Source organism: Macaca nemestrina, chromosome 14, assembly GCF_043159975.1.
Source record: "Macaca nemestrina isolate mMacNem1 chromosome 14, mMacNem.hap1, whole genome shotgun sequence".
In the NCBI taxonomy this organism is placed as follows: domain Eukaryota; kingdom Metazoa; phylum Chordata; class Mammalia; order Primates; family Cercopithecidae; genus Macaca; species Macaca nemestrina.
Genome location: NC_092138.1, coordinates 115812639 through 115838418, shown reverse-complemented (window position 1 = coordinate 115838418; position 25780 = coordinate 115812639). Strand labels below are relative to the sequence as shown.

Here is a 25780-nt window from a genome sequence, read left to right as displayed (position 1 = left end):
CGACGTGGCCCAGGTAAAATCAGCCCCTGGGGGCCTCCCGGTTGGAAGCCCAGGGATAAAGATGAGCCTCTCCGTTCTGTGGATTCCTGTCCTTTTTAGGGAACCTCCGGTTTGGCTGACAATGAGAGGGAGCGGGACTGAGTGGGAAAGACCAGGAACAGATGTATCTCCCAAGAGAGAAGTCAGGTGGGGCAGGTTGCGGGAATGGGAGACAACAGACACCCCCTTCCACAGGCCGGGACGCCTGCAGGGCCCCAGGACCTGGCAATCTGTTTATGTGCAGCTTGGACCCAAGGACATCTGGCGATGCTCCAGGTTGAGAAATTCCAACTGTTTATGTGATCTCTGCAGGGGGCCTGGCCAAAGGCCCCGGGACACTGGGAGCAGGCTGGGGCCCGGGGCAGGGAATCCTTTTTAAGTGATCCAGACGGCTGCTGCTTTTCCCAACAAAGGTGAACTGGACTTTCCGGAGCCGTGAGGTTCCTGTGGGGCCACCTCGACTCTCCGCCCTCTCCTTGACCCACCCTTGCCCACTGCTGGCTTCCCAGGGGCCTGGCAGTGGAACACCTGTGCCCACCCCACACGCCCACCCCCTTTCAGGAGCCCCGACACCACGTCTACACTCACAGAACCAGCTTACTCGGAAATGTGAGCCAACGCGAAGCTCGCTCAAAGGTTTCAGTCTGGCCCTCCCAAAGCGGGGAGGGGAAACCGGGATCTCGCAGAGCCAGCCGCACCTGCCCACTCCTGAGCTCCCATCTTCCTCCCATCTTCCTCCCCAAGCAAGGACCGCCTTTCACTGAAGCAATGGGGACAGCACAAAAGAAGCCCAAGGCCAACCTCAAGTCCACCTGCGGGCCAAGACCGTCTGGGGAAATGCAGCAGGATGTCCCACCTCCCAGTAACAAGGGTGGCTCAGGGCTGGGACCTTGGATGCAGCCTCTGCTCTTGTTCACTTTCTGGCCAACACCCTTGGGCAGAACAGAACAGGCCTGCAGCCCCTGCTTCTGGGTGAGTCCGCCCAGGTGGACGGCTGTCACTCTCCCCCGTAGCCACTCTGCTCCCTGAGCTGAGGCCTGGCTCTGAGGTTGTCCACATTGCTGAGCAGGGGGACCCTGGCCTCAGAGTTTCCCTTCACACCTCTGCACCCCCTTGCCCTGCACCCCATGACCCTTCTGCCTCAGACAAGCTCTGTCTTTCCTGGACCCCCAGAGAGCACTGGAAAGGGGCTCCGGTCTGAGAAAAGGATGTGTCTGTGGGCACTGGCAGGTCCTACCCCCGGGCTGGGCCTGCAGCAGGGGCATGGAGCCCCACCAGACCCATCCAGACGCTTCCATAGGCCAGGAAGGGGTGAAGCCCTGGACCCTGGGAATTCCACCCCAGAGATGGGACACATCCCGTCTGCCCTGGCCACGGGCTTCAAACAGATTCCAAGGGTATAAATGCCTGCTAAGTGCCATCTGTCAAGGTTCCAACAGAATGTCCCCAGCTCTACAGGAGGGTGGTGGGTCACCATGACTCCACATTCCGAGAACCGCAAGGTCACGGGGCTTCTGGGAGCCCCAAGGTGTATCCTGAGCTCAGCCCTCAGGAACGGAGCCCTGGCAGCAGAACAAACAGCCGCCCCCAGCCTCGCGACTGGCCGTGATGCAGGACGCGCACATCCTCCTGTGGGCACTTGGACAACATGGCAGGGTGGGCCTTGGTGCTGGCTCCTCCCTGCTCTCAGGTCGTGCCTACCACATGCAGCTGCCAGACTCCCTGCCCAGCTGTTCACGGGGCATCTTGCCCGCCGGCAGGGTGGGCGGGATGTCAAGACCTTGACCTTAGCGCCTCTGAGACCCCAGGGAGAAATGCAGGCCTCCCAGCCAGGCCATGACCCCCTGAGGGACAAGGACACCCCAGTGTGGGGCAGGGCCCCCACCAAACACGCCAACCCAGGAGGGGCATCTAGAATGTCCTCCGCTACAGTCCCACACTTGAGGGCATTATCAACAGTAACTTTTTAAACTCACCCATGATCTGATTACCTAACATAGTTGGGTTTTACTCAGCTGGAATTTCGGCACAGTGCTGTTTTATTTCATTATTTCAGCACAGTGCTGTTTTATTTCATTCCCTTGACAAAGTTTCATAAACAGTATTCCATGTTTCAACGGCTTCAGTAAATTTACTCCAAACGGTTGCATAACAGACGCGGAAAGTACAGCCATGTGTTAACTATTCCCTACCACTGCCGCGCGCATCTTTTACAAGGAATGGCCCATTTACATTCTCTCCTCCACCCCTCAAAGGGGACTCCACCTCTGCCTCGAAAGCGCTGAGCTGCTTTTCATCCCGGGTGAAACTGACAAGCACTGAGATGCTCAGAGCTCAGGTGCAGGACGGGCTGGGATCAGCACCTATCCCGCCCCCTCCATCATGGTCCAGAACATCCCCGACCTGAGGGGATTCTTCCCAAGTCCTGGTGACGAGTGGTGCGTGGACTCCACGAGACCAGGTGATTCCTCGAAGTGACCCAGTCCGCGCAGGTCCAGGGGCCCACGGACCTGGTCACGCCCTACACACCCCACTGTGCCCCCAAGCAGCAGACACCACGGCTTCAGGGAGAGAATGAGAAAATGTCCTCACCGGCTCGATGATTGCTGGTTCTCCCTTTTGGCCTTTCTCGCCCCGAGGTCCTCCAATCTGGGGGTGATAAAAGGCAGATGGAGAGAGAATCGGAGAGAAAAGTGAAAAAGAAAGTCCAGATTACACAAAATCTGCCCGATTTCACAAGGCGAGGGCACTATCGCAGTCAGGCGTCTCCCCAGGCCCAGGAGGATGGCAGGAGCGTGACAGAGGCCAGGCCCATGGAAGCCCATGAGACTACTAATGAAGAAACAGGCCCGGAGGAGAGCATGCCGTGATGCACACGTTATTCAGAGCAAATTCGAGGCACTGAGGTCTCTTTAAAAATAAAGTTTTGGGAACAGCATGCAACACTTGAGCTGCCCGTAGAGCCCCACCCCTGAGGAGGCTCCTGGGCAGGAGCCCCCATGATGCCCCGCCAGCCCCCCAGCCCCACCTGGAATGGGGGCCTGCACCCTCTCACCCCTTCATAGATGGTATCCTGGTTCGCCGGCATTCCTGGCCCAATCTCCGACGGGGAGTTGGTGGGGTCATAGTAGGGGTCGTAGTAGTTCTCGTCAAGGTTCCTGATGGTTTCCTCAGTGAACTCCCCCTCCAAGTCATCCGCACCTTCCCCTGGAGGCGGAGCTGGCTGCAGAGGGAGAGGAAGGCGCAGGGTCACCTCACAAATGCACCAGGCACTGCCTCTCCATCAGACCCTGGGTGGGCACCATGGCTACCCAGTCAACCGGGCAGAGACCCCCCTCTGGGAGAGACCTCCTCTGAGGGCTCCAGGTCTGACAAATCCAGGACTTCAAGACCAGCGGCCTCCTAAGCTACACAATGCCTGGAGTCTGGAGTCCAACCCACAAGGAGAGGTCCTGTGTCCCCTGGCAGCCTCTTTATGCATCTTCTCCCTCCAACAAAAAATCATCAGCCCAGATTGCCCTGGCACGAGGGCACACCACGGAGCTGGCACACCCATGCACCCGGGGACCTGCTCAGGCAGGGGCTCCACCCCACAGCCCCAGGGTCTTGCAATAATGCACTCCGAGTGCGGTGCTGCAGACGCAGGGTCTGGACCTGCTGGAACGGGGGCTCCTCTCTGGCAATGAAGATTCTGCATCACACAGCGGCTGCGTTAAGCATCGGCCATGTGCTACATACTATGCAAGATTCCCCACGAATCTGAAAACTTCACAGCCCCCAGAAACAAGGCTGTGTCAGTGCCATGATGGAAATGAGAACCCCGAGGTCCGGAGACGCCCGAGGTCCGGAGACGCCCGAGGTCCAGAGATGCCTGAGGTCCAGAGACACGGGCTCACTTTCCAAGGTCTCGGGCAGAGCTTTCAGGCCTGTCTGCTGACAGTCAGCCCCCGTCCCAGCCAGGGCGGCCCTAGCTCCTGCTTCGCTGTATTTATCTGGATCCTGGCTCCCAGGCCCGTCCTGCCTGGCCACACCCAGGCCACAGGCAGGGACTCTGTCCACAAGCCATCCCCATCCTCATCCAATTTCCACTTGAACCCTCCAAGACCGGAAGGGCTCGGGTCATTCTACCCATTTTCCAGGCGAAAAATTGACCACACTGAGATCAACTCAGCAAGCCAGGGATTCCAAACTCGTTCAGCAATGGCCTCCCCTGGGGTGCATTACACCGCCCAGCTGCAAAGGGCCCAGGGCCAGGGTGTGGCGGGAACACAGGGGCCACCCGAGGACACCAAGGTGAGAACTGGAGTAAGAAGGGAGCTCAGCACTGTGGCCCCAGCCCTGGCCCTTGGCCTGCTGCCCCAGACCAAACCAATGGGAAGGAAAGAAATTACGTAGGAGGAGTTAGAGGTGCCGGCGGTGCTGGTGGGAATCTCGGCCCCGGCGCCTGGATCTGTGGGCTGGTCGGGGTTCTCCTCCCCCTCGCCATAGGTGAGGTCCTCGTAAGGCGAGGGAGTGTAGTAGTCCTCGATGGGCAGGTAGTCATAGTCCCCGATGCCGGGGTCCTCTTCCTTCCCAGCCGCTTCACTGGTTTCAGGCGTGGGAGCTGCTTCCGTGGGGGTCGGGGTCAGCTCCTGGCAGCCAAGGGCAGAGACAGCGGGAGTCAGGGAGGAAGCTGGCAGCGGAGCCAGGCCTGGGACTTGCCGCATGTCCGGGTGCAACGGACATGCATCTCAGTGGCATCTCAGTGGCAACGCCCGGAGCCCTGGGCTGTCAAGAGGCCCAGAGGCTCGGTGCAGGGGCTGCCCCCATCCACGGGGGTTGGGGGCAGAGCAAGTGGGAAGAAGGCGGCCCAGCTGCGAGCCCCCAGTCACCAAGCATGCTCGGAATGGACTCAAACCCACCCAGTTACACACCAGAAAAGGGCGAATCATATATCAATATTTAAAAAAACAAAAGTAGCCAAACATTGCAGGCTCTCAGAGCGATGTGAGATGACCAGATCACCTTTCCCTAGAAGGATACAGACACGCTCACATACACAGGTTCATGCACACCCGTGCCTGCACGCACACACGCTCACACACACTCACACACATGCTCACACACACTCACACACGCGCTCACACACACACAGGCTCATGCACACCCGTGCCTGCACGCACACACGCTCACACACACACACTCACACACATGCAGGCTCATGCACACCCGTGCCCGCACGCACACACGCTCACACACACTCACACACACGCTCACACACACACATGCAGTTTCATGCACACCCGTGCCTGCATGCACACACACTTACACACACACGCTCACACACACACGCTCACACACATGCAGGCTCATGCACACACATGCCTGCGTGCCACATGCTCACACACACTCCTTCATGCACACATGCACACCGCCCATGCTCACGCCCCACCCTCTTTACCGCTGACAATGGCTCTGAGGCTGGACAGCCTCCCTCCCCAGCAGAGCACCCACCCACCCCCACTCCTGCATGGGGCCCAAGCCCTGCTAGGCGTGGCCCTCCAGCTCTCATGGCTGCTCACACACCCTCACAACGGTCCCCAATTTCAGAGGTGAGGGGGTGACAGCCCAGAGAGGGGAGGACCCAAGGCTGACCTCAGACTGCATCACCCCCCGCCCGGGGAGCCCCTGAGCTCTCCTCTCTCCTCTCCCACCACAGCTACACCTACACTTGAGGAACCCAAGAACCAAACTCATCCTGGGCCTGCTCGAGCCCTGTGCCTGGTACAGAGTGGGGACCAGGTCCAGGGCCCAGAGATGCTGGTGGATACTCCCCTGTATACCTTGCATCTCCCAACATCCTCCTCACGGCGGAAAACCCAATGCTCCCCATGACAGCAAAGCTTACACAGCCCGCAACAGCCGGCTCCCTTACTGAGCTGCCCCTGCAACCTTCAGCAGACAGCCCCCAACCCTCCACCCTGACACGACCTCTCTCAGCCTCGCCCTCCTCTGCACCACAGCCTTGAGAGACCCAGCCCAACCCAGTCCCCCGCTCAGCACAGACCTCGGGGACTGCTGTGGTTTCTTTGGCAGCTTCCACGGGCTTCTTGCTGGGGGTGGGCTCCTTCCCCAGGTCTTCGGGGTCTTCATAGTAGGGGTATTCGTAGTAATACGTCTCACCCTCGCCGTCTCCTTCCGTGTACTGAAAGCGAATTGCGGCCCCGTGAGGAAGCAGCGAGCCCACAGGGCGACCAGCCTGCTGTCCTTCTGCAACCTCCAGATTTGGCTGGGAAGATTGCACGCCACGACGCCCCGTCCAGCCCCAGGCGTGAACCTCCCTGTGGGTCCCCAGCTGGGGTTCCTCCCTCTCCAGCTCCTTGGAAAGCTGACGCAGCCTCATCAGAAGCACAAGGGAGAAAGCGGGGGGGACACCAGGTCCCCTTGAGCAGTCAGAGAAAGATGAGCCCTCAAAGGTGAAGGCCTCTGGCCCTTTGGAACCCAGGCCAGAACAACTAACAGAATGGCAGGCTGTGCAGCCGTCACCACGTCACCAGCAGGCTCCCGGGCCTTCAGCCCCAAGCCTCAAAGCCCGGGGACCCCATGGGAGGGGCTTCACTGGGACAGAGCAGGCCTCGTCCTGAGCCCATTCCCATACCAGGAGCTGGGAGGTGACTGGCAGGAGGCCGGGGCAGCAGGGACTCAGCTGGGAGCTCTGTCCAGCCCCTCCTGGGGTTCGTAAGATGTGGCCTGGGCCACGGGGTTCCACAGCTTCCTGAAAGCTACCCTTCCTTCTCTCCTGACTGGTGGTGAAAGAAGGAAGACCCAAGGAGAAATAAACAAGATTTAATATTACGGATGAGAAATGAGAGGCAATGGGCCCAGGGCATGGGCGAGCATTTTCATGCAGAGGTGATAGAAAGAACTGCAAATAAGATAAACTGCAGTGCCACGAGGGTGGGGGGCGGGAGGGGGAGGAAAGCTGACCCATGGACATGGCGGGTCCCAGGAAGAGGGACAAAGGTGTCAGGCACGTGGCTGCCACTCTACAGCACACTCTACACTCTCAGAGGATCCGAGGGCTGGCCATTCTACAGTAGACAAGCTCAGGCTCCGTCCTCTTCGGCGAGCTGCACATGGCCCCTCCGGGGACACCTGTGGCATCCGTGCTCACAAATACCCCATCAAGGTCAAGCCCAAGGCTGAGAGAGCACTGGGCGTTCATCATCAAGGAGCTTGTTCAAAAGGTTAAAGGAGAGGGTTATTGATGACAAACGCTGTGACCCTATCATTCTGGGCAGTGCTATTTAGTAAAGTGAGTCAGATATCCCAATGTTTACTTCCTGAGTCCCTCTGAATTCTCACCCAATGGATTTATTTAAAATAAGGGTCCCATGGCTTATGTGTCCCTTCACCAACCATCCCAAGTAGTCTGCTCTCGCCCCCCAAGATCCCAGCCAGAGTTAACTCACATATTCATCTGGATTGGGGTCCTGTGACTGTGGGGTGTCAGGTACTGCAGTGTCACAGTCAGGGCTATAGTGCTCGCAGTAATCATAAGCTGCGCGGTGGTCCGAGACAAAGAGCAGCTGCTGGATGTCACCCTGGAAAAGAACAGATGCGCGTGAAAAAGCAGCTCACAGAGCACTCGCATGGGGACCTGGGAGACACAGCCCCATGTCTTGAAGCAGGGCAAAGTCCAGACCAAGCCACAAGATGAGCTTGTCCTCAGAGCCAAACATTCGCCCTAGAAGCTGCCACTCACAAAAGACACTCAAGCTAGGCTGGCCCATCCAACCACCCATCCATCCATTTACTCGTCCATCTACCCATCCATCCATCCATCCATCCATCCATCTACCCACTCATTCATTCATCCATTCACCCATCTATCCACCTATCCATCTGCATCTACCTTCCATCCATCCACCCATCCACCTATCCATCCATCTATCCATCCATTCACCCATTCACCCGTCTATCTATCCATCCATAAACCCTCTATCCATCCACCCGCCTGTCCACTCACTCATCCATCCATCCATGCATCCATCCATCTGCATATATACATCCTTCCATCCATCCATCCATCCAACCATCCATCCATTCACTCATCCATCTACCCATCCATCCATCCACTCATTCATTCATCCACTCACCCATCTATCTACCTATCCATCTACATCTACCAATTCTTCCATCCATTCACCCACCCATCTATTCATCCATCCACCCATCCATCCATCTATCCATCCATTCACCCATTCACCCGTCTATCCATCCATAAACCCTCTATCCATCCACCCATCTGTCCACTCATTCACTCATCCATCCATCCATGCATCCATCCATCTGCATATATACATCCTTCCATCCATCTATCCATCCATCCATCCATTCACTCATCCATCTACCCATCCATCCATCCACTCATTCATCCACTCACCCATCTATCCACCTTTCCATCTACATCTACCAATCCTTCCATGCATTCACCCATCCATCCATCACTCATCCACCCATCCATCCATGTATCCATCCATTCACCCATTCATCTGTCTATCCATCCATCCATTAAACCCCCTCTATCAATCCACTCCTCCATCCATCTGTCCACTCATTCACTTATCCATCCATGCATCCATCCATCTGCATATATACATCCTTCCATTCATCTATCCATCCATCCACTCATCCTTCCACCCATTCACCCATCTATCCACCACTCATCCATTCATCCATCTACCTATCCACCCGTCCATCCATCCACCCAGCCATCTATCCACTCATTAATTCATCTATCTATCTATTCATCTAGGTACATCCATCCTTCCATCCTTCTGTCCATCCCTCTACCCATCCTTCCACCCATCCACCCATCCATTCATCTGTCTATCCACCCATCTACCCACCCACCCATCAATCCACCACCCATTCACTCATCCATTTATCAGACACCTGTTAAACACCTGCCAGATGCCAGTGCAATGCTGGCAGCTTTTGCCTGTTGTGAGAAACAGCCTGCACTCTCACCCACCCTAGACCCCGAGGGCTTGGAGGTACCCTGCCTCCTTTGCCATTACCCCTCAACCACTGGGGGAGAGAGTATTTTTAAAGAGGTGATGTCTGGTTTCTCAAAAAGTTAAAACTAGAATTACCATATGACCCAGTAATTCCAATCTCAGGAACTGAAACAGATGCATAAACAATTCACCCAAATCAGTTCACCCTCCAAACAAAGCAGGTACTCAAACAAATAAATGTATACAAGTGTTCATAGTAGCATTAGTCACAATGGCCAAGAGATAAATGCAACCCACATGCCTACCGACCGATAAATGGATAAAAAGAGTGTGGTATGCGCATAGAGCGGAACATTATTCAACCATAAAACAGACGGAAGTACTGACCCACACTACAAGGCGGATGAATCCACGCTGCTAATAACTAAACTCTTGGGTTCATTGTGAGCAGCCTACAGTCTGACTGTGTCAGCCAGGAAAAGCATGCAAGCACGTATTCCTTCTTCCTCTAACCACAATGTGTAGACAATTTATTTCATTATTCTCTGACCACGATGTGCGCACAGGAGAAACAAAAGGGCTGCTACTAGGAATAAGAAACGCAGGTCTCATAAACGCTATCTGCAGATATGAAGATGACAGGCATGCTAGGTGTCACCCTGGGTGTTTCAAAGCAGAGGATCTTTTGACCATAATCAGACGCATAGAAGCCGACCAATATAGTAATGATTACAACAATGAGTGATGACGATTTAGATCATGTTGACCACAGATCAAGTACTAGGCAAACAGCCTGCACATGGTCTTTCTGTGCCCTCAAGAACCCTATGAATTGTGTCCCCTAATCCCCACTCTACAGCAGAGGAAACTGAGGCCCTGTGAGGTCACCTGTCCAGGGTCCCCCAGCGGGTGGGGCAGGATCAGCCCAAGGCAGCCTGCAAGGTTCCAACCACTACACACCCCACCGCACTCAAGGGAGGGAAAGAACACGGAGGACCATGTCTGGGTGCTGGAATCCTGTCACTGGAGACAGCGCTGCAGGCAAGGGGAATTGAGGCAGGGCCAGGTGCTGAGTGCTCTGGGTCTGGAGCCCATCTTGCCACCCTGCATCACATCTGCACACTTTTCCAGAGCCACAATACCCAGCGGGCTGCAGGGTCAGGGTGCCCAACCCCATCTGGAGGACGGCACATTCTCCACGGTTCATCCGAGCCTGGTTCATCCGAGCCTTCACTCCATCCAGGCAGAGGCACCACCTCCCCCGGCCGAGGACCCTCTCTGGGCCAGGAGGAGTCTAGTGACAGCTTTGTCTCTGCCATGAAGACGCTGGCCTGCAGCCGCCGTGGCTGTGACGTGGCTTTGTGCTGTGTACTTCTGACCCTGGTGAGTCACCCTCAGCCCCCTCATCCTCAGTGCCAGTGTTCTGGAAAGGGCTGGGGGACATTCACAGCTGTGACCTCTCAGCGCACACCCGCCATTGTTCCGAGGGCTGCTCTCTTCCACGAAGACCCTTGGTGTGAGGGTCTGGCCACAGCAAGACAGGCACTGCGACTTGGATGGAGCGGGTGGGAGGACCACAAGCACTGCACACACGGGTGGGGCGGAGGGAACCCCAGCCCGCAGGCACGCTCGGAAAAGCAGCAAGCTCTGTGTTGCCAGACAGGCCCGGCCCGCACACCAGCTCCGCCGCTGCCTGGCTGTGTGGCCTGGGATGAGCCTGCTCACACACGCCTCTCTGCTCCCTGCTTTCTCTCTGAAAAAATTAGCATAAAATAGCGGCATTCACCTCACAGAGCTGTGGAGTCCTCCAGGCAAAACTCCTCGTGTATACAGAAGGCACTCAATAAGTAATGCAAAAGATTTTGAGGTCAATGGGGGAAGGCGTGTGCTCAGGAAAAGCCCTGAGTGGGCAGCAGGTTTGGAGGAACTGGGCGTCAGCACGGGGCTGACGCAGGATGCAGGGTGGGGCCCAACAGCAGGTGTGAGAGGGTGGCAGGGAAGAGGCCACAGCAGCCAGGACAGTGCTCCTGAGAGGGGAGGGAGCGGTACGAGGCAGGATCCGAGTGGAGGACCTCGGGGCTCAACAGGAAATGGATCTCAGCACCAAAAAGGGGAAGGAAGTGGGGTATGTGTCTGTGGTTACGGTGGGTGACCCCAACCTATGTTTAAAAACCTCAAACGATGAGCGAGGAGCTCAGAACCCTCCCCAAGCCCACCCGACTCTCCAGGCAGCTCTGCCAGGTGTAAAGTTTCTGCTCCTGACTTCAGCCACACATCCACATCCACACCTGCCTCTGGGTCACAGGCAGACGGACCCACCTTTCTCAGCACCACTGTGCCACAGCCCAGCCCTACAGCCCTTCTGCCCACCTGCCCCTGCCTCGCCCCATCCAGAAGGGTGCAGCCAGGGTTCTGAGGTCCGCCCAGTGCCTGGGTGCCCGCCAGCACCCGTTCCCTTGCAGGACTCAAGACTCACAAGGGAAATTTCGGTCACCTCCATTTAACAGATAGAAAGAAGGGGCTGCGACAGGAGACATCACTGGCCCCAACTGCAGAACCACAGAAGCAGTGGCCAGGACCTGGAACCTAGGCGTGCAGCGGGGCCCCCGACACTAGCTGACCCAGCCCTGTCTCCCCTGTCCCCACATCTCAGAACAGATGGAGCAGCACAGACAGAGACGGGTGCTCCTCCCGCAGGCCTCAGCCCCAGAGCATGGAGCGTCCTTGGCCGCCACGTACCTACCGCCTCATCTGAAGTTTCAGGGACTGTAACCCCCAGCATCACCCCACATCATGGACAGCACTGCCGAGCCCCCTCCAACCCAGGTCCTTCCTCTCTGCAGGATGCCTCAGGACAGTGGTGCAGGAAGCAAGTGAGGGTTGGCGGTCATCGGGAGCTGAGCTTGTACCTGTTCCCTGGGCTGGGGCATCTGCCGGGCTGAGGAGGGCACTGGGTGACATGTTCCTCTCCTTCCAGACTTCACCTCAGGGGCTGTGGCCCACACAGGGACAGAGCACGGGGACGGGGAGTGACCAAAGACAGCTACCTGCTGCTCCCCCCTGCCCCTGAGACCTCATCACAGTAAACTGGGGGCATTCTGAGGAGGAAGCAAGAGTGGGGCCCTGATGAGCACAGCCCTCAGCATTTCACACCTTCCCTCCCCGACGCCAACCCTCAAACGGGATGCCCTACTCTCCACCCCTTGAGGCCAGCGCAGCTGCCCACCTGCCCCACCTCCCTCTCCCTCTCCCTCCCTCTTTCTCCTTCTCTTTCTCCCGCATCAGAGGATCCTGGCCCATGTTTCAAATTCTCCAGAAGACAAGGAGGAACAGTGAATCAAAACCACACATTTTTACTAGGCAACATGACTTCTGGATCAAATTTCATCCAATTCAAACAAAATATGTTCTCCTTTCAACTGGCAATTTGACATCTGAATATACGCTCTCCAAAGGCACTTCAAAGAAGGAAGAGAAGCCTCGGGGGCCTTCAGGGGCAGCTGTGGTCCTGGGCCCTGGTGCACCCCTGGATCCAGCTCTGCTTCCCCGGAAGCCCCAAGCTCCTCGGATCATGGGTGTGTCCGGCACACCCCCGTACCCCAGGGTGTCCAGCACGGCGGCCATACCTTACAGATCCTGCATAAGGTGCTGGTGCTGGTCTCAGTGCATGTGGGCACACAGCACCCAGGCACACCAGCACGGCCATCAGGGCCCAAGGCTAGGTAATGAACACCCACAAAGGGAGACAAAGCCTGAGGTGTCCCCAGGTGCTCTGCGCTCTGATCCCAGGCTGACCTGGCCCTCAGCCAGCCCTACGTTGTGGCCTGCCCGCCACGCCCCCAGATTGTAGCCATGAATAGGCAATAAGTAGGACCAGGCGTGAGGCCTCTTCACTTCAGTGCCCCCTCCTCTCTGCAAATGCACCTGCTTCGTTCGAATCATCGCCCACCAAATCCTCAGGTGGGTTTTCACACTAGTAAGAGCCGGTGTGTTCTGTGGGCACCACTGCCAAAGGGCAAAGGTCTGCCCAGCCCACACCACCCCCGTGGAGAAGGAGAAACCGAGGCGCAGGTGCTAAGGCTTGGGCTCAGAGTGCTGCAGAAGCAAGGTCGCTCTAGATCTGGGTCCCGGCCCAGGGCTCTTTCCAGCCCACCCACTGCTTCTTCCCTACACATGCAGGTGAGGGAGAGGGCCCTGAACACCTGGGTACCCAGCAAGGCTGTCGACGAGCAGGAGCTTCTCTGCAGGTCCCCAGGCAGATGGGGCCGTGGTGAGGGATCTGCTCCAGGCTCCAACATGGAGCACATGCCTGCCCTGAAGCCCAGCAGGCTCCCACAGGCCAGCCTCACGGCTGCACGAGCTTTCACTGCTTCTGTGCCACCTCCCAGGCAGGGCTGAGAAAAGGGCTCCATGATGTCTGCACCCCAACATCTGCCCCCCAGCAGACCCCCACAAGGACTGCGAGGAGGAGGAGCTGAAGCTGACGCAAAGGCTGTAACCCACTCTGCAGGACTCCGGTGAGATACCTGCCTCTGCCCTGGGCCGCCCCTGGGGGCACCTGATTCTTGCAAGTCCAGAGGCCCCGGTGCATGGGACTTCCGGCTCTGCCCTCGGGGCTGTGGGTTGGTGGCTAGTTCACTGCTCAGAGCAGAGACGAGATAGTGATGGGATCCAAACACAGTCATCGGGTGCCATGGGGTGACGAGAGGCACTGAACAGCCCTAATGGGGTCATGGGGGGTCCTGGGCAACCCTGTATGGGTACTATGGGGAGGTTACAGGGTGGTCCCAGATGGGGTACTATGGGGGAGCCTGGGCAGCCCTGGATAGGGGTGCCATGCGGGGGGACACCTGACAGCTCTGGATGGGGATAGTTGAGGGGACCCTTGAGGGGTACCATGGGGGGCCCTGGATGGGGACCGTGGGGGCCACACGGAAGTCCTCCTGCATCCCTGAGACCCGTGTCCATCACTGTCCTGGTGAAAGATGTGATGGGTCCAGGGTGGAGAGAAGCTTCTTCCCTGACACTCACACGCAGCCACACACTGTGTCCTACCCAGCAGGTGACACCCGCGGAACCCTGGGACCCCCAGAGACTCCATGGAGTGTGTCTGGGGAGTCCTGGGATTCAGGAGCCATAAATGCTCATGAGATTCTAAGATGCAGCCAGGACTGGAGCCGCCCCTCACAGACCTCAAAGGCAGCCGTGGATGCGGGAACGCCCCTCCTTCTGTCAGTGGTACCCAGGCAGTTCCTGAGCCTGCGCTCCTCCTTCTGGAACGTTCACTCAGAGTCAGCTCCTCTCTGGAAGCCAGGTTGGCATGTGGAGACGTCCAGCCCAGCCACCTACCAGCCAGGCAACCAGCCCCTGGAAGCCACCGTCTCCCCATTTCATCGCAGGAAATCCCAGCCTCCCCTGACCCCCTCTAGGCTGTGTGGACCAGACACACAGCTCTGCCTGCAGCTCAAGAAAGCCCTAGGCAGAGATCTGCCCCAGTGCCCTCAGAATCCTTCTCAACCCAGGGCTTCCGGCAGCCACTGCCCACTGTGCTGGAGAGGGCACGCCACCCTGGCCGCTAGAATCTGGCACACACCGTCTTTCAAATACAAAACTAGGATCGTAACTTCATGTTGCATGCTGAGAGCGCTTTCACAATGCCTCCTGTGATACGAAACCAAGCTCCAAACTACAGACCAGGAAAATCGGACAACGAAGCTACCTCTCCTGGCGAAGCCTTGCCCGGCACTGGCTGGTGGGAGGTGCTAGCGACCTGGAAAAAGGGCCCGGGGCTGGTGGGCAGCCCCTGCTTGGGCTTGGGTGTGCTCATGGTTTTTCAGGGGACAGGGACAGGAAACTGGAGCTTGGGACTGGGTCACAATGCACATGCGCAGCCAAAGAAATCCCAGAGAGACCTCAGCCTGTAGCCTTCCAGGACCCAACCCTGGGCCTCTAAGAGGCTGGGTCAGAATTGTCCCGTGGGTCATGCCCTGACCCTTCCTGAGGCACTGAGGCACCCCAGGAATTTCTTAGCTGCAGCTGCCCTCTCAGACAGGTGGGCTATGACCCCAAGAACCTGCAAGCAGCTTGACCACGACCTCAGAAAGGCCCATGGTCCCCACAGTCCCCTTCCCAGGTGCCATCAGAGCCTCTGGCACACAAGCACACGGAGCCAACCTGATGCCCTGCCCAGCAGTGGCCCATGGCTCTCCTCTGATGTCACATCCAACTGCCGGGTGTCATGGCACACGCCCCATCCCTGAGCAGGGCAGTAGATGTCACTCCCGACCTTCCTCAGACACGCCCCTTCTCCACCCTTCATTGCTCCTTTCTCCCCATCCTCCATCCTCCATCCTCCTACCAATGATGGCAGCTGCCTCCTTCCTGAGCCGCCCCCTTGCCCTGGAAAGGCAGAGGCCGATCGCCACCTGGGATATGGAGCATGATACACTGCCTTGCCCCTGTCCTGCCCAGGCCATGAGATGAGCATGTGAGGTGCTGTGTCTCACTTGCTACTGTCCTCTTCATGCTGTTTTCCAGCCCTCCTGCAGGGCCAAACACCCACCAGACGCAGGGAAGCCCATCCAGCAACCCCATACTTGTAGGCCCATGGCCGGCTTGCAGGCCAAGCACCAGGACCTGGGGTTGCTTGGTGTGTTGTGTGACTGTGTGCACACGTGTGTGTGTGCATGCGTCCGGTACCATGTGGGTGCAGGTGTGCACTTGCACACATGAGGCCATATGTGTACTGCGCACACGTGTTTTGCATTCGTGTGTGGTGTGTGTGTGCATGACATACATGCGTATGTCATGTGCACAGTATACATACGTGTGCAAGTGTGACATGGGTACATGCACGCACTTTTATGCATATGTATATGGTATGGCATGCCTTGTGCACGTATGTGAACAGGCATGCGTGTGTGTGACACACATGGGTCCTGGCACAGCACTGGCGATGGCCCCGAGGTGCCTGGGACTCAGTCCCCTCCCTTAACAACAGCCCACAGGTCCTTGAGGCTGCTTGTCCTAAGCCACCCCACTTCCCCGCTCCAACGTGACAGGCGGTGTTGACATGTTGGATATCCTCAGCATGCACCGCCTGTACCCGGCCTGCGTTGGGAAAGACCCTAGTGTTTCACACTGACCCAATTCCCAGCCCTACCTCACGCCTCAGCAAAAGGGACTTTTCCTACAGGTCTGGCCCTACTCCCATTCTTTCAGCCACTCCAGGAGGAAGGCAAGGCCTCCTTTCCACTCTCTCATCCCCATTTCACAGATGCAGCAATGGAGGGTCTGAGAGGCAGTGCCACTCTCGCAGGGCACATGGGAAGAGGGCTGACTGGGGCTCCTGAGTCTCCGCCTTCAGCCCCCATAGTCCCCACCCCAGAGCTGCCCACCTTGGAGTCAAGGCCATCGTGCCAAATCACACATCCTACACACGGAACGGCCATAGGCTCCCAGTTCCCACAACCTTGTCCCGTCACCCACACAGCCCTAGGAGCAGGGGCAGGCACCTGGCCAATTCACCTGGTGGATTCAGGCTTCTCCTGTTCCATGTCTTGGCTTCCCGGGCTGAGCCCCTGAACCACTCCATTTAACTTTCAAAGCCAGGACCCAGCACCAGCTGCCCCACACAGCTGGCCCTGTGGCTGCCCAAAGAAGCAGGTGGCAGCCGTTTTCACGGCATCCCTCGCTCTGATAACTGACCACTGTGTCTCCCTTTACATTCCTGGTTTCTGCCCCCTGCCGGGTCACTAAAGTGCCCTGGAAATTTCCGCCACCAGGCCAGGGTCATTACGGCCATTCCGCTCCGCTGTGGAGCCTCTGCCCACGGCACAACTGGCGGCCGCGTTCGACGGAAGACGGGTCGGCGGCCGCAGCGGGAGCGTGTTGTCCTTGGCTCTGGCAGAGACGGGAGCATTTTGCTGAGAGAATCAGTTCTGCCTTTTCTACTAATGAGACTGTATCCAGGCTGCGTTTCTGCTGTGAGTTGAGGAAATTGCAAAGTTTTCATTGGAGAGCCTCATAAGCCTGGGGCCATGGAGATGGGAAACACGGGGCTCACCAAATTATAGGCTCCCGTGGCCCGGGCCCCCAGCCCGGCCTGCTTTCTCATGATGCTGTTCCCTCTAATCGCATGCTCAGTGCCTCCTCTGCCATTTAATCGTGCAGTCCTCCTTTCAACTCCTTTCAACCCAATCCCCCATCCCTGGGGTGAGCCAGCCCCCCACCACTGCCTGGCACCCAGACCCCCTCCTCATCCAACTGAAACAGGTTCCACAGGAATCCCAGCTGAGCACTCTGCTTGTCCTGCAGATTTTATCACCTGATTTTAGCCAGAGCGCTTCGTGCTGGTAAACAGAGACACAAATTATTTAAGACAAACCCTTCTCATTCGAGGCTGTGGGAGAAGCGGGCGGCAAGCATGTTGTCCAGGAGAGACTGCTGTGCCACTGCCAGGCCCTGCCACACACCTCCCCTGTCCTGGCAGGCGGGCACATTGTCCAACCTGCCATACAAAATGCAGCCCAGCTGAGTTAACACGCTGACTGGAAGGGACAGAGGCAGGGAGAGCCACAGGCAGTGCCGGGGCCTGGAGCTGGGTTCACCTGGGCCCACAACTGAACCTTGCCCCTTACTGGCTGAGTGATCTCAGGCGTGTTCACAAACCACGTTAAACCACGCTTTCCCCTTCTGAAGCTGGGGATGGAACAACACTGGCCCCAGAGGCTCCTGGGAGGGTGGAGTCTGGCCCTGGGCTCTGAAACAGGAGCTAAGAACATGACTGCATTCCCTGCAAGTATGGTACCGTCATTAGCAGTCTCATGCACAAGGCTTCCCTCCCGCTGGGCCCGGCAGATTCTGACAGACACAGCCAGAGCAGCCTGGCCGGACGCCACCGGTGCCCCTTCTCCATGAGCCACTTCCTTGATGTCCATAGCACTGCACACGTAGGAGACCACCAGATTCCCCCATTCCAGCTGCCCTGGGCCCCAACCAGTCACACTTACAATCTCGCTTTGATATTTTTCATGCGTGAGTCATACAAAATGGAAAAACAAAATGCCCCCAAGCCAGTGAGGTCTAAATAATTTTTTCCATGGTTTTCACAGCACCTGTGAGAACGAGTTCACACTATTAACGAGAGTGTTAGAGAAATATTTTCATGTCGTCGGAAATTACTTTCTGCTGTCCCCACCATGTCCTCGCTCGCTGCCTCCTGTCCCAGTCCAATTCTCACCTGCAGCCACCCGCCCAAGACGCATAGGGTCAAGTCTACTCAGAACAGCTCTGGGTGCGAGGCTGCAAAATGACATATCCGTGTCTCCATCATGGGGGCAGGACACATGTGTGCAGAGAAGGGGCATGATCAGGTCACAGCCTCATGCACACCCACAGGGACTAAAGGGTCAGCTCAGCAAACTGGGAAAGGGGGGCCTCATCACTAGACCAAGGGATAAAACAGTAGCACCAGTGGCAGGGGCTGGGGGGCAGGTCCACCTCCTCAAAGACTCGCCATCCAAAGGGTGGCAACCTCACAAAGGCCTGCACTTGTGGCTTGGGCAGTGCATACTTAAGCTGCTCCTTCCTTCTCCACATCCGGACTTTTGGAGCAGTGGGCCTGCAGACACTGTTTTATGGCACACGGGGCATCGCTGGGCACAGGGGACATTCACTCGGTCCAGGCTCCCCAGAAGGAAGCCACCTGACCCTTGGCAGGACTGCCCAGAGAAGAATGGCACAGGGAAGGCATTGACCACAGGAGGCCGGGGCACTGGATCCCTCCCTTGTCATCTGTGAGGATGTCAGCATATGACTAATTACTCCAGGTCTCCATTTGTTGATAAAACAGGATAATAAGATCTACCTCACGAAGCAGAGGACTAAACGGGATTGCACCAGAACACTGTCCAGAGCAATCAGCATCCACCAGCACAGCCTCCACGGCCACCACCAGCACCAAAACCACAGAACCAGCACACTACTAGCATCACGACCACCACCAGCAGCGCTACCAGCACCAAAACCATAGAACCAACACACTACTAACATCATTACCACCACCATCACCACCACCAGCATCACCATCACCTTCACCACTACCATCACCATCACCACCACCACCACCACCACCATCACCTCCACCACCACTTCCATCATCATCACCATCACCACCACCATCACCTCCACCACCACTTCCATCATCATCACCATCACCGCCACCATCACCTCCACCACCTTCACCATCATCACACCACCATCACACCATCACAATCACCTCCATCACCACCTCCACCAGCATCACCACCACCACCACCACCTCCACTACCACCTTCACCTCCACTACCATCTTTACCATCATCACCATCACCACCACCATCATCACCTCCACCACCTTCACCATCATCACACCATCACAATCACCTCCATCACCACCTCCACCAGCATCACCACCACTACCACCATCACCTCCACCACCGTCACCAGCATAACCACCATCACCTCCACCACCACCTTCACCAGCATCACCACCATCACCATGACACCACCAGCATCACCTCCACCACCACCTCCACCAGCATCACCTCCACCACCACCTTCACCAGAATCACTATCACCACCACCATCACCTCCACCACTACCTTCACCAGCATCATCACCTTCACCACCATCACCTCCACCACCACCAGCATCACACCACCACAATCACCTTCATCACCACTATCACCTCCATCACCACCTTCACCAGCATCACATCACCAGCATCACCACCATTACCTCCTCCACGACCATCACCAGCATCACTTCCACCACCACCATCACCACCACCACCTTCACCACCACCTCCACAAGCATCACCACCACCACCATCACCTCCACCACCACCTTCACCAACATCACCACCACCACCACCATCACTTCCACCACCACCTTCACCAGCATCACCACCACCACCTTCACCAGCATCACCACCACCACCTTCACCAGCATCACCACCACCACCACCAAACCATAGAACCACCACACTACCAGCATCACCACCACCACGACCATCACCTCCATCACCAGTATCACCACCAGCATCACCACCTCCACCAGGATCACCAACATCACCATCACCACCACCACCATCACCATCATCACTACAACCATCCCCTTCACTATCACCACCACCAGTATCACCACCTCCACCAGGATCACCAACATCACCATCACCTCTACCACCACCATCACCGTCATCACTACAACCATCCCCTTCACTATCACCACCACCAGCATCACCTCCACCACCACCACCACCAAAACCATAGAACCATCACACTACCAGATCATCACAACCACCACTACCTCCATCACCACCATCACCAGCATCACCATCAGCAGCATCCCCACCACCACTACCATTATCATCACCACCAACACCCTCATCATCACCATCATTACATTCACCACCACCATCACCACCTCTCCACAACCACCATCACCATCATCAGCATATTCACCACCATCAACTTCACCATCACCTTCACCACCACCATCAACTTCACCATCATCATCACTACCATCATCATGACCATTACCACCACAGCACTGTTATCATCATCATCATACTCACCATTAATATCACCACCATCAGCATCATTATTGCCGTCATCACTACCACCACCTCCTCTGTCACCACCACCACCACCATCAACAGTCCTGATCCCTGAGGAAGTCTCACCAGCCCTTCCCGGATACTCCTCTGCAGCATGAAGGCCTGCAGAAAGGCAGCCAGCTCTGATTGTTCATCCTTTTCTTCATTCAATCAGTATTTTTGGCATCTCTCTGGTAAGTCTTAGGGACATAAAGATGAATAAATCTGTGTCTCTGACTCTAAGTCTCAAGGGAGAAGCCTTGGGAGGCAGCACAGGAGCAACAGACTTTGCCTGGAAGGTCAAGGAGAGGGTCATGAATGAGGTTGTTCAGAGCTGGGCCTGGAGGAGAAGGTGGCTGTTACAAAGGTTCACATCCTTTCACTGGCCTCAGTCTGTTATGGTCTCATCCCCTCTCCTCTGGACAAGACCCCACACTCGGGCCACCGACCCACTCTCCACTCCACCAACCTTCTCTGTCCCTGGTTCAGACCCCAGTTCTTTCTATTCAGCTTCCATTCAGCACAGTTTCCAGACCTGAGATCACTCTGCCTTCCGTCCCTAACACCACCTGTGACCGTGCATTCCTGTGGCCGCCATACCACACTGATGTTCATTAATGGGGTTGACACCCACAAACCCCTAAGTCTTTTTCATATAAAACACTTTCATATAAAACACTGCCACTTCTCCTGGCCCTGTGCTTGTACAATTGATTGTTTTGAAACCAAGTGCAGAAGCTCATGTTTATCCTGATCAAATTTCATTTCCTCAGTTCCAGAGCATAGTCCCAGCTTGAAAGATCTTCTGAGTCTTCATTCTGTCAACCAATAGAGTAAGATGGCTTCGCCTGTGATGGGGACAGTGACAGATGCGACTCCCGGGTGTCTCTGCAAATCACCCACCATCAGGAGCACCCGCACATCCCTGTGGAGCACACACAGCCCTGCTGTGGCTGCAGGCCGGGAGGGAGGAGTGCTCTGGGGTTATGTTAGGAGCCAGGCTGCTCCACACTCTCCCCGCCATCCCACCCTGCGGTGAGTAAATGGGCCTGTGACCCAGGCTCCCTGACAGCATGAAGCCAGTGGGGTGGGGCTCAGACATCCCGCTCAGACATCCCAAGGCATGGCTCAGACTGCCTCTAGGGCAAAACTCACTATCGGACATGAGAGAGGCAGGGTGAGGCCACGTGGCTAGCTCGCAGGAAAACCTGCACTTCTCAGCTCCAAAAAATATTTCCAAACACACAGCCTCCCACAGGCATGGACGGCAGGCAGTCAGGGCTCTGGAGAGAGGCCGCGGGGCGCAGCGGGAATCATGCCTTGTTTGGAGAGTCCAGAGCTCTAAAAGCGCTGGGAGTCCCCGGCTGCAGCCTGGTCACCCACAAGCCCTTCTGGAGGACGGGCTTGCAGGCACAGCCAGGATGGGTGTGGGCTGGGAGCACCTGGACAAAGGTGTCCAGGGGAGACCTGGTCCCCACGGTCAAGGAAACCCCAGCAGAGGACAGGGTGGGGCCATTTGAACAAAAAGCAGCAACTCAGGGCTGAACATGAGAAGAACCAGGGTCTGGGGCTAGAGAGGGGCAGGAAAGATGAGGGCAAGAAGAAAGGGAAGCAGAAAAGAGCGGGGCAGGATGGAGGAGGGCAGAAGGAAGAGGGAAGGAATGAGGGGGAACAGGAAGGAAGGGGGAGGGGAGGAGGGGAAACAGGAAGAAGTGAGGCAGAAAGAAGGGGGGACAGGAAGGGGTGTTAGGAAGGAGGGGGACAGGAAGGAGGAGGGACAGGAAGGAGAGAGAAGAAAGGAAGGGAGATAGGAAGAAGGGAGGGAGGAAGGAGGGGGGACAGGAAGGAGGAGGGAAGGAAGGAACAGGGACAGGAATAAATAGAGACAGGAAGGAAGGAAGAAGGAAGGAGGGGGGACAGGAAGAAGGGGCAAGAAGGAAGGGGACAGGAAGGAGGGGGGACAGGAAGAAGGGGAAGGAACGAGGGGAACAGGAAGAAGAGAGTCAGGAAGGAGGGGGGAGGAAGGAAGAAGGGGGGACAGAAAGGAGGGGTGACAGGAAGAAGGGAGGCAGGAAGGAAGGGGGGCAGGAAAGAGGGAGGAAGGAAGAAGGCGGACAGGAAGAAGGGGGCAGGAAGGGGGGACAGGAAGAAGAGGGGCAGGAAGGAGGGGGACAGGAAAGAGGAGGGACAGGAAGGAGAGAGAAGAAAGGAAGGGAGATAGGAAGAAGGGAGGGAGGAAGGAGGGGGGACAGGAAAGAGGGAGGAAGGAAGAAGGGGAACAGGAGGAAGGGGGCAGGAAGGAAGGGGACAGGAAGGAGGGGGGCAGGAAGGAGGGCAGAAAGGAGGGGGAAGGAAGGAGGGAGACAGGAAAGAGGGGGAAGGAGCGGGGACAGAAAGGAGGGGGAAGGAAGGAGGGGGACAGGAAAGAGGGGGAAGGAGCGGGAACAGACAGGAGGGGGACAGGAAGGGGGCCAGGGTAAAGGGGGTTCATGTTCTCTTGGGCACTCACAGACAGGCCCAGGAGTCCAGGGCGGGTAAGATTCAAGCCTAGGGCCATCCACCTGCGGGGAGAGCCAGGCACTGACTCTACGGGGCTGGAGAATGAGATGCTGAAAGAGGACACAGGAGATATGACTGAAGAGCGGGGACTTGGATCAGGAGACGCAAGAAGGGGTCATGAGAATAAGGAGACAGGACCCAGCCAGAAGTCTCCCATCTGGGACCCCAAGTCCTGCCCCTCTTCGTCTGAGTACGGGAACTCAACCCAGAAAGATCCAGGCCTGGGCTGAAGTCCTGCCCGGCCTGTTCCCAGCTGTGTAACCTTAGGCAGGTGGCGTTACCTCTCTGGTTCCTCCATCTCAGAGCCTTGGGTTTTCTGAACAAGCGGTGGCCACTGCACCAGCCCCCAGTGCCCCATCCAGCCGAGTGCTTGGGCCCGTGGGGTGCAGCGTTAGAACAGAGCAGCCCTTCCCAACTGCTGGATTTTCAAACAGACCAGAGGGTGCTGGTAGAAAAGTGACTCTGAGACGGATTTTCCATGTGCTCTGGGATCAAGACTCACTCATCAGCACACCTGGCTGGCAAGACACAGCCCCACACCCCAGCTACACGGTCTACAGGACAGCACCCAGGCTCTGCAAGTGGGGTATCACCGGCCTGGCCACAGGGACCGTCTGCTCGGGTCTGAGGAAGAGCCAGGCGGCCTCCCCTAGACAGGAAATGGAGCCAACCCGGCCTCCAAGCTGACTCCACAGGCCCACAGGGGCTTCTTCGAGGCACCAAAGGGCCAACCGAGCAATTCATGCCCAGAGGCACACGGCCGTGGAAGGCGGAGGCCAGCTATGGGAGCTTCCTTCCTGGCCTCCTGTGTGGCTGCCCCACCAAGTGGTCCCCTCCCCCACCACTGCACCCAACAAACAGGGCCCCTCCCCCACCACTACACCCAAAAAACGGGGCCCAACCCTCACCACTGCACCCAACTAACAGGGCCCCTCTCCCCCACCACCGCAGCCAACAAATGGGGCCCCTCCCTCACCACCGCACCCAACTAACAGGGCCCCTCTCCCCCACCACTGTACCCAACAAACAGGGCCCCTCCCTCACGACCACACCCAACTAACAGGGCCCCTCTCCCCCACCACTGCACCCAACAAATGGGCCCCCCACCACTGCACCCAACAAACAAGGCCCCCCTCACCAATGCCCCCCAACAAATGAGGCCCCCCTCACCACTGCCCCCCAACAAACGAGGCCCCCCTCACCACTGCACCCAACAAACAGGGCGCCTTGATGGGGAGCAGGCTTGGGTCCTGGCTCCCCCACCTGCCCGCTGAGCTTCACACCCCTTTCAGTGAGATAGGGTTAATGGCGCTGACGGCGATGCTATGAAAATACCGCACAATCGCCATAACCACAATCCTCATCATCATAACAGCCACCGTCCCAGGCGCCGGCAGGAGAGCCTGCCAGCACACAGTGGCGCACCTGCCACCTCGCTGAGTGACCACAGGGCTGGCCGCACCGGCTTTGCCTCCTTTCATCCGCACCACAAGCCTGACATCCCCACTTTCCAGCTGAGGAAACTGAGGTTCAGGCTGGCTCAAAACCATGGGAAGGATGGGTGGAGGGCTGGGGCTTGACTGTGGCTCCCTCAGATGCCCCTTGGCCACGGTGCTGAAGAAGGACATCACATTCGTGGGCCCCCTCGCCCTTCGGCCGCTTGATGCCAGCTCCTCCGCTCAGGTGGGCGGCTCCCCCAGCCACTGGGCCCTCCCACAGGGGACGCCCTGCCCCTTTGCTTCCCCTCCACCGCGGCCCTGCGCGCCCTGGGCACCCCCCTCCAGAGACCCTCCAGCATCATGCGTCCCTTCCCAGAGCCCCTCGGTGCCGTCTTCTGGGAACTGTGGATCAGAACATCCACCATCGGCCCAGCAAGATAGCCTTGGATAAGGCCGGCTCCCGAGATGACATCATTCCCGTCTGGGCTGGGAGATGGGTCTGTGGCTCACATTTTCCATGGAACAAACCTGAAGCCCAAATCTCGGGCCAGGCAGCAGGAGGGGCCAGACCCCACAGCACATGGGAAGAGGCAGGCCCTGCCCAACTCTGTGGGGTCTCTGGAGCCCTCCCTGTTGGGTGCCACACAGATCACCAGCAGGGTCACTGGCACCTGCCAGGCGGGTCACCAGCCACCTGCAGCAGGGAGGAGTCCAGGCCTCACTCACTTACTGCTCAGGCCTCCCTAGACCAGAACTGCAAATGAAAATGTACCCCAATACCAAACTGCACCCCAATACCAAACTACACACTGGTTCCAGTCAGCCAGGCAGCTGCCTACTGCACCAGGGAGATGCCTGCAGGGCTTGGCCAACTGCCAAGTGGCCCACCTGCCCCTCCTCAGTCAGGCACAGCTCAGCAGCCCACCCCAAAGCCTCTGCGAGAAGCTCATATGCATGCCCAGAGGCTCACTTTTAAGCACACGTGCTCTGTGGGAATTTAAGAGAGAAAAACCCCTTTTCCACACTGGTGTAGGGAAGTGGCTGACTGGTAACCCCGAGGGACGCGTCCAGGTCGGAACTCCCTGAATCTAGATCCACAGGTG

At 57.3% G+C, this 25780-nt stretch overlaps 1 protein-coding gene across 2 annotated transcripts in view; it reads right to left on the bottom strand.

The window, feature by feature from the left end:
• LOC105471887 (collagen type V alpha 1 chain) overlaps window positions 1-25780 on the bottom strand; it is a 208003-nt gene that overhangs the window by 114450 nt on the left and 67773 nt on the right. For both annotated transcript variants that reach the window (XM_011724690.3, XM_011724688.3), the window contains exons 5-9: window positions 7491-7622; window positions 6086-6223; window positions 4431-4670; window positions 3095-3262; window positions 2632-2688 (exon numbers count right to left, since the gene is read on the bottom strand). In XM_011724690.3, coding sequence (XP_011722992.2) covers window positions 2632-2688; window positions 3095-3262; window positions 4431-4670; window positions 6086-6223; window positions 7491-7622 — 735 coding nt within the window. The remainder of the gene's footprint in view (window positions 1-2631; window positions 2689-3094; window positions 3263-4430; window positions 4671-6085; window positions 6224-7490; window positions 7623-25780) is intronic.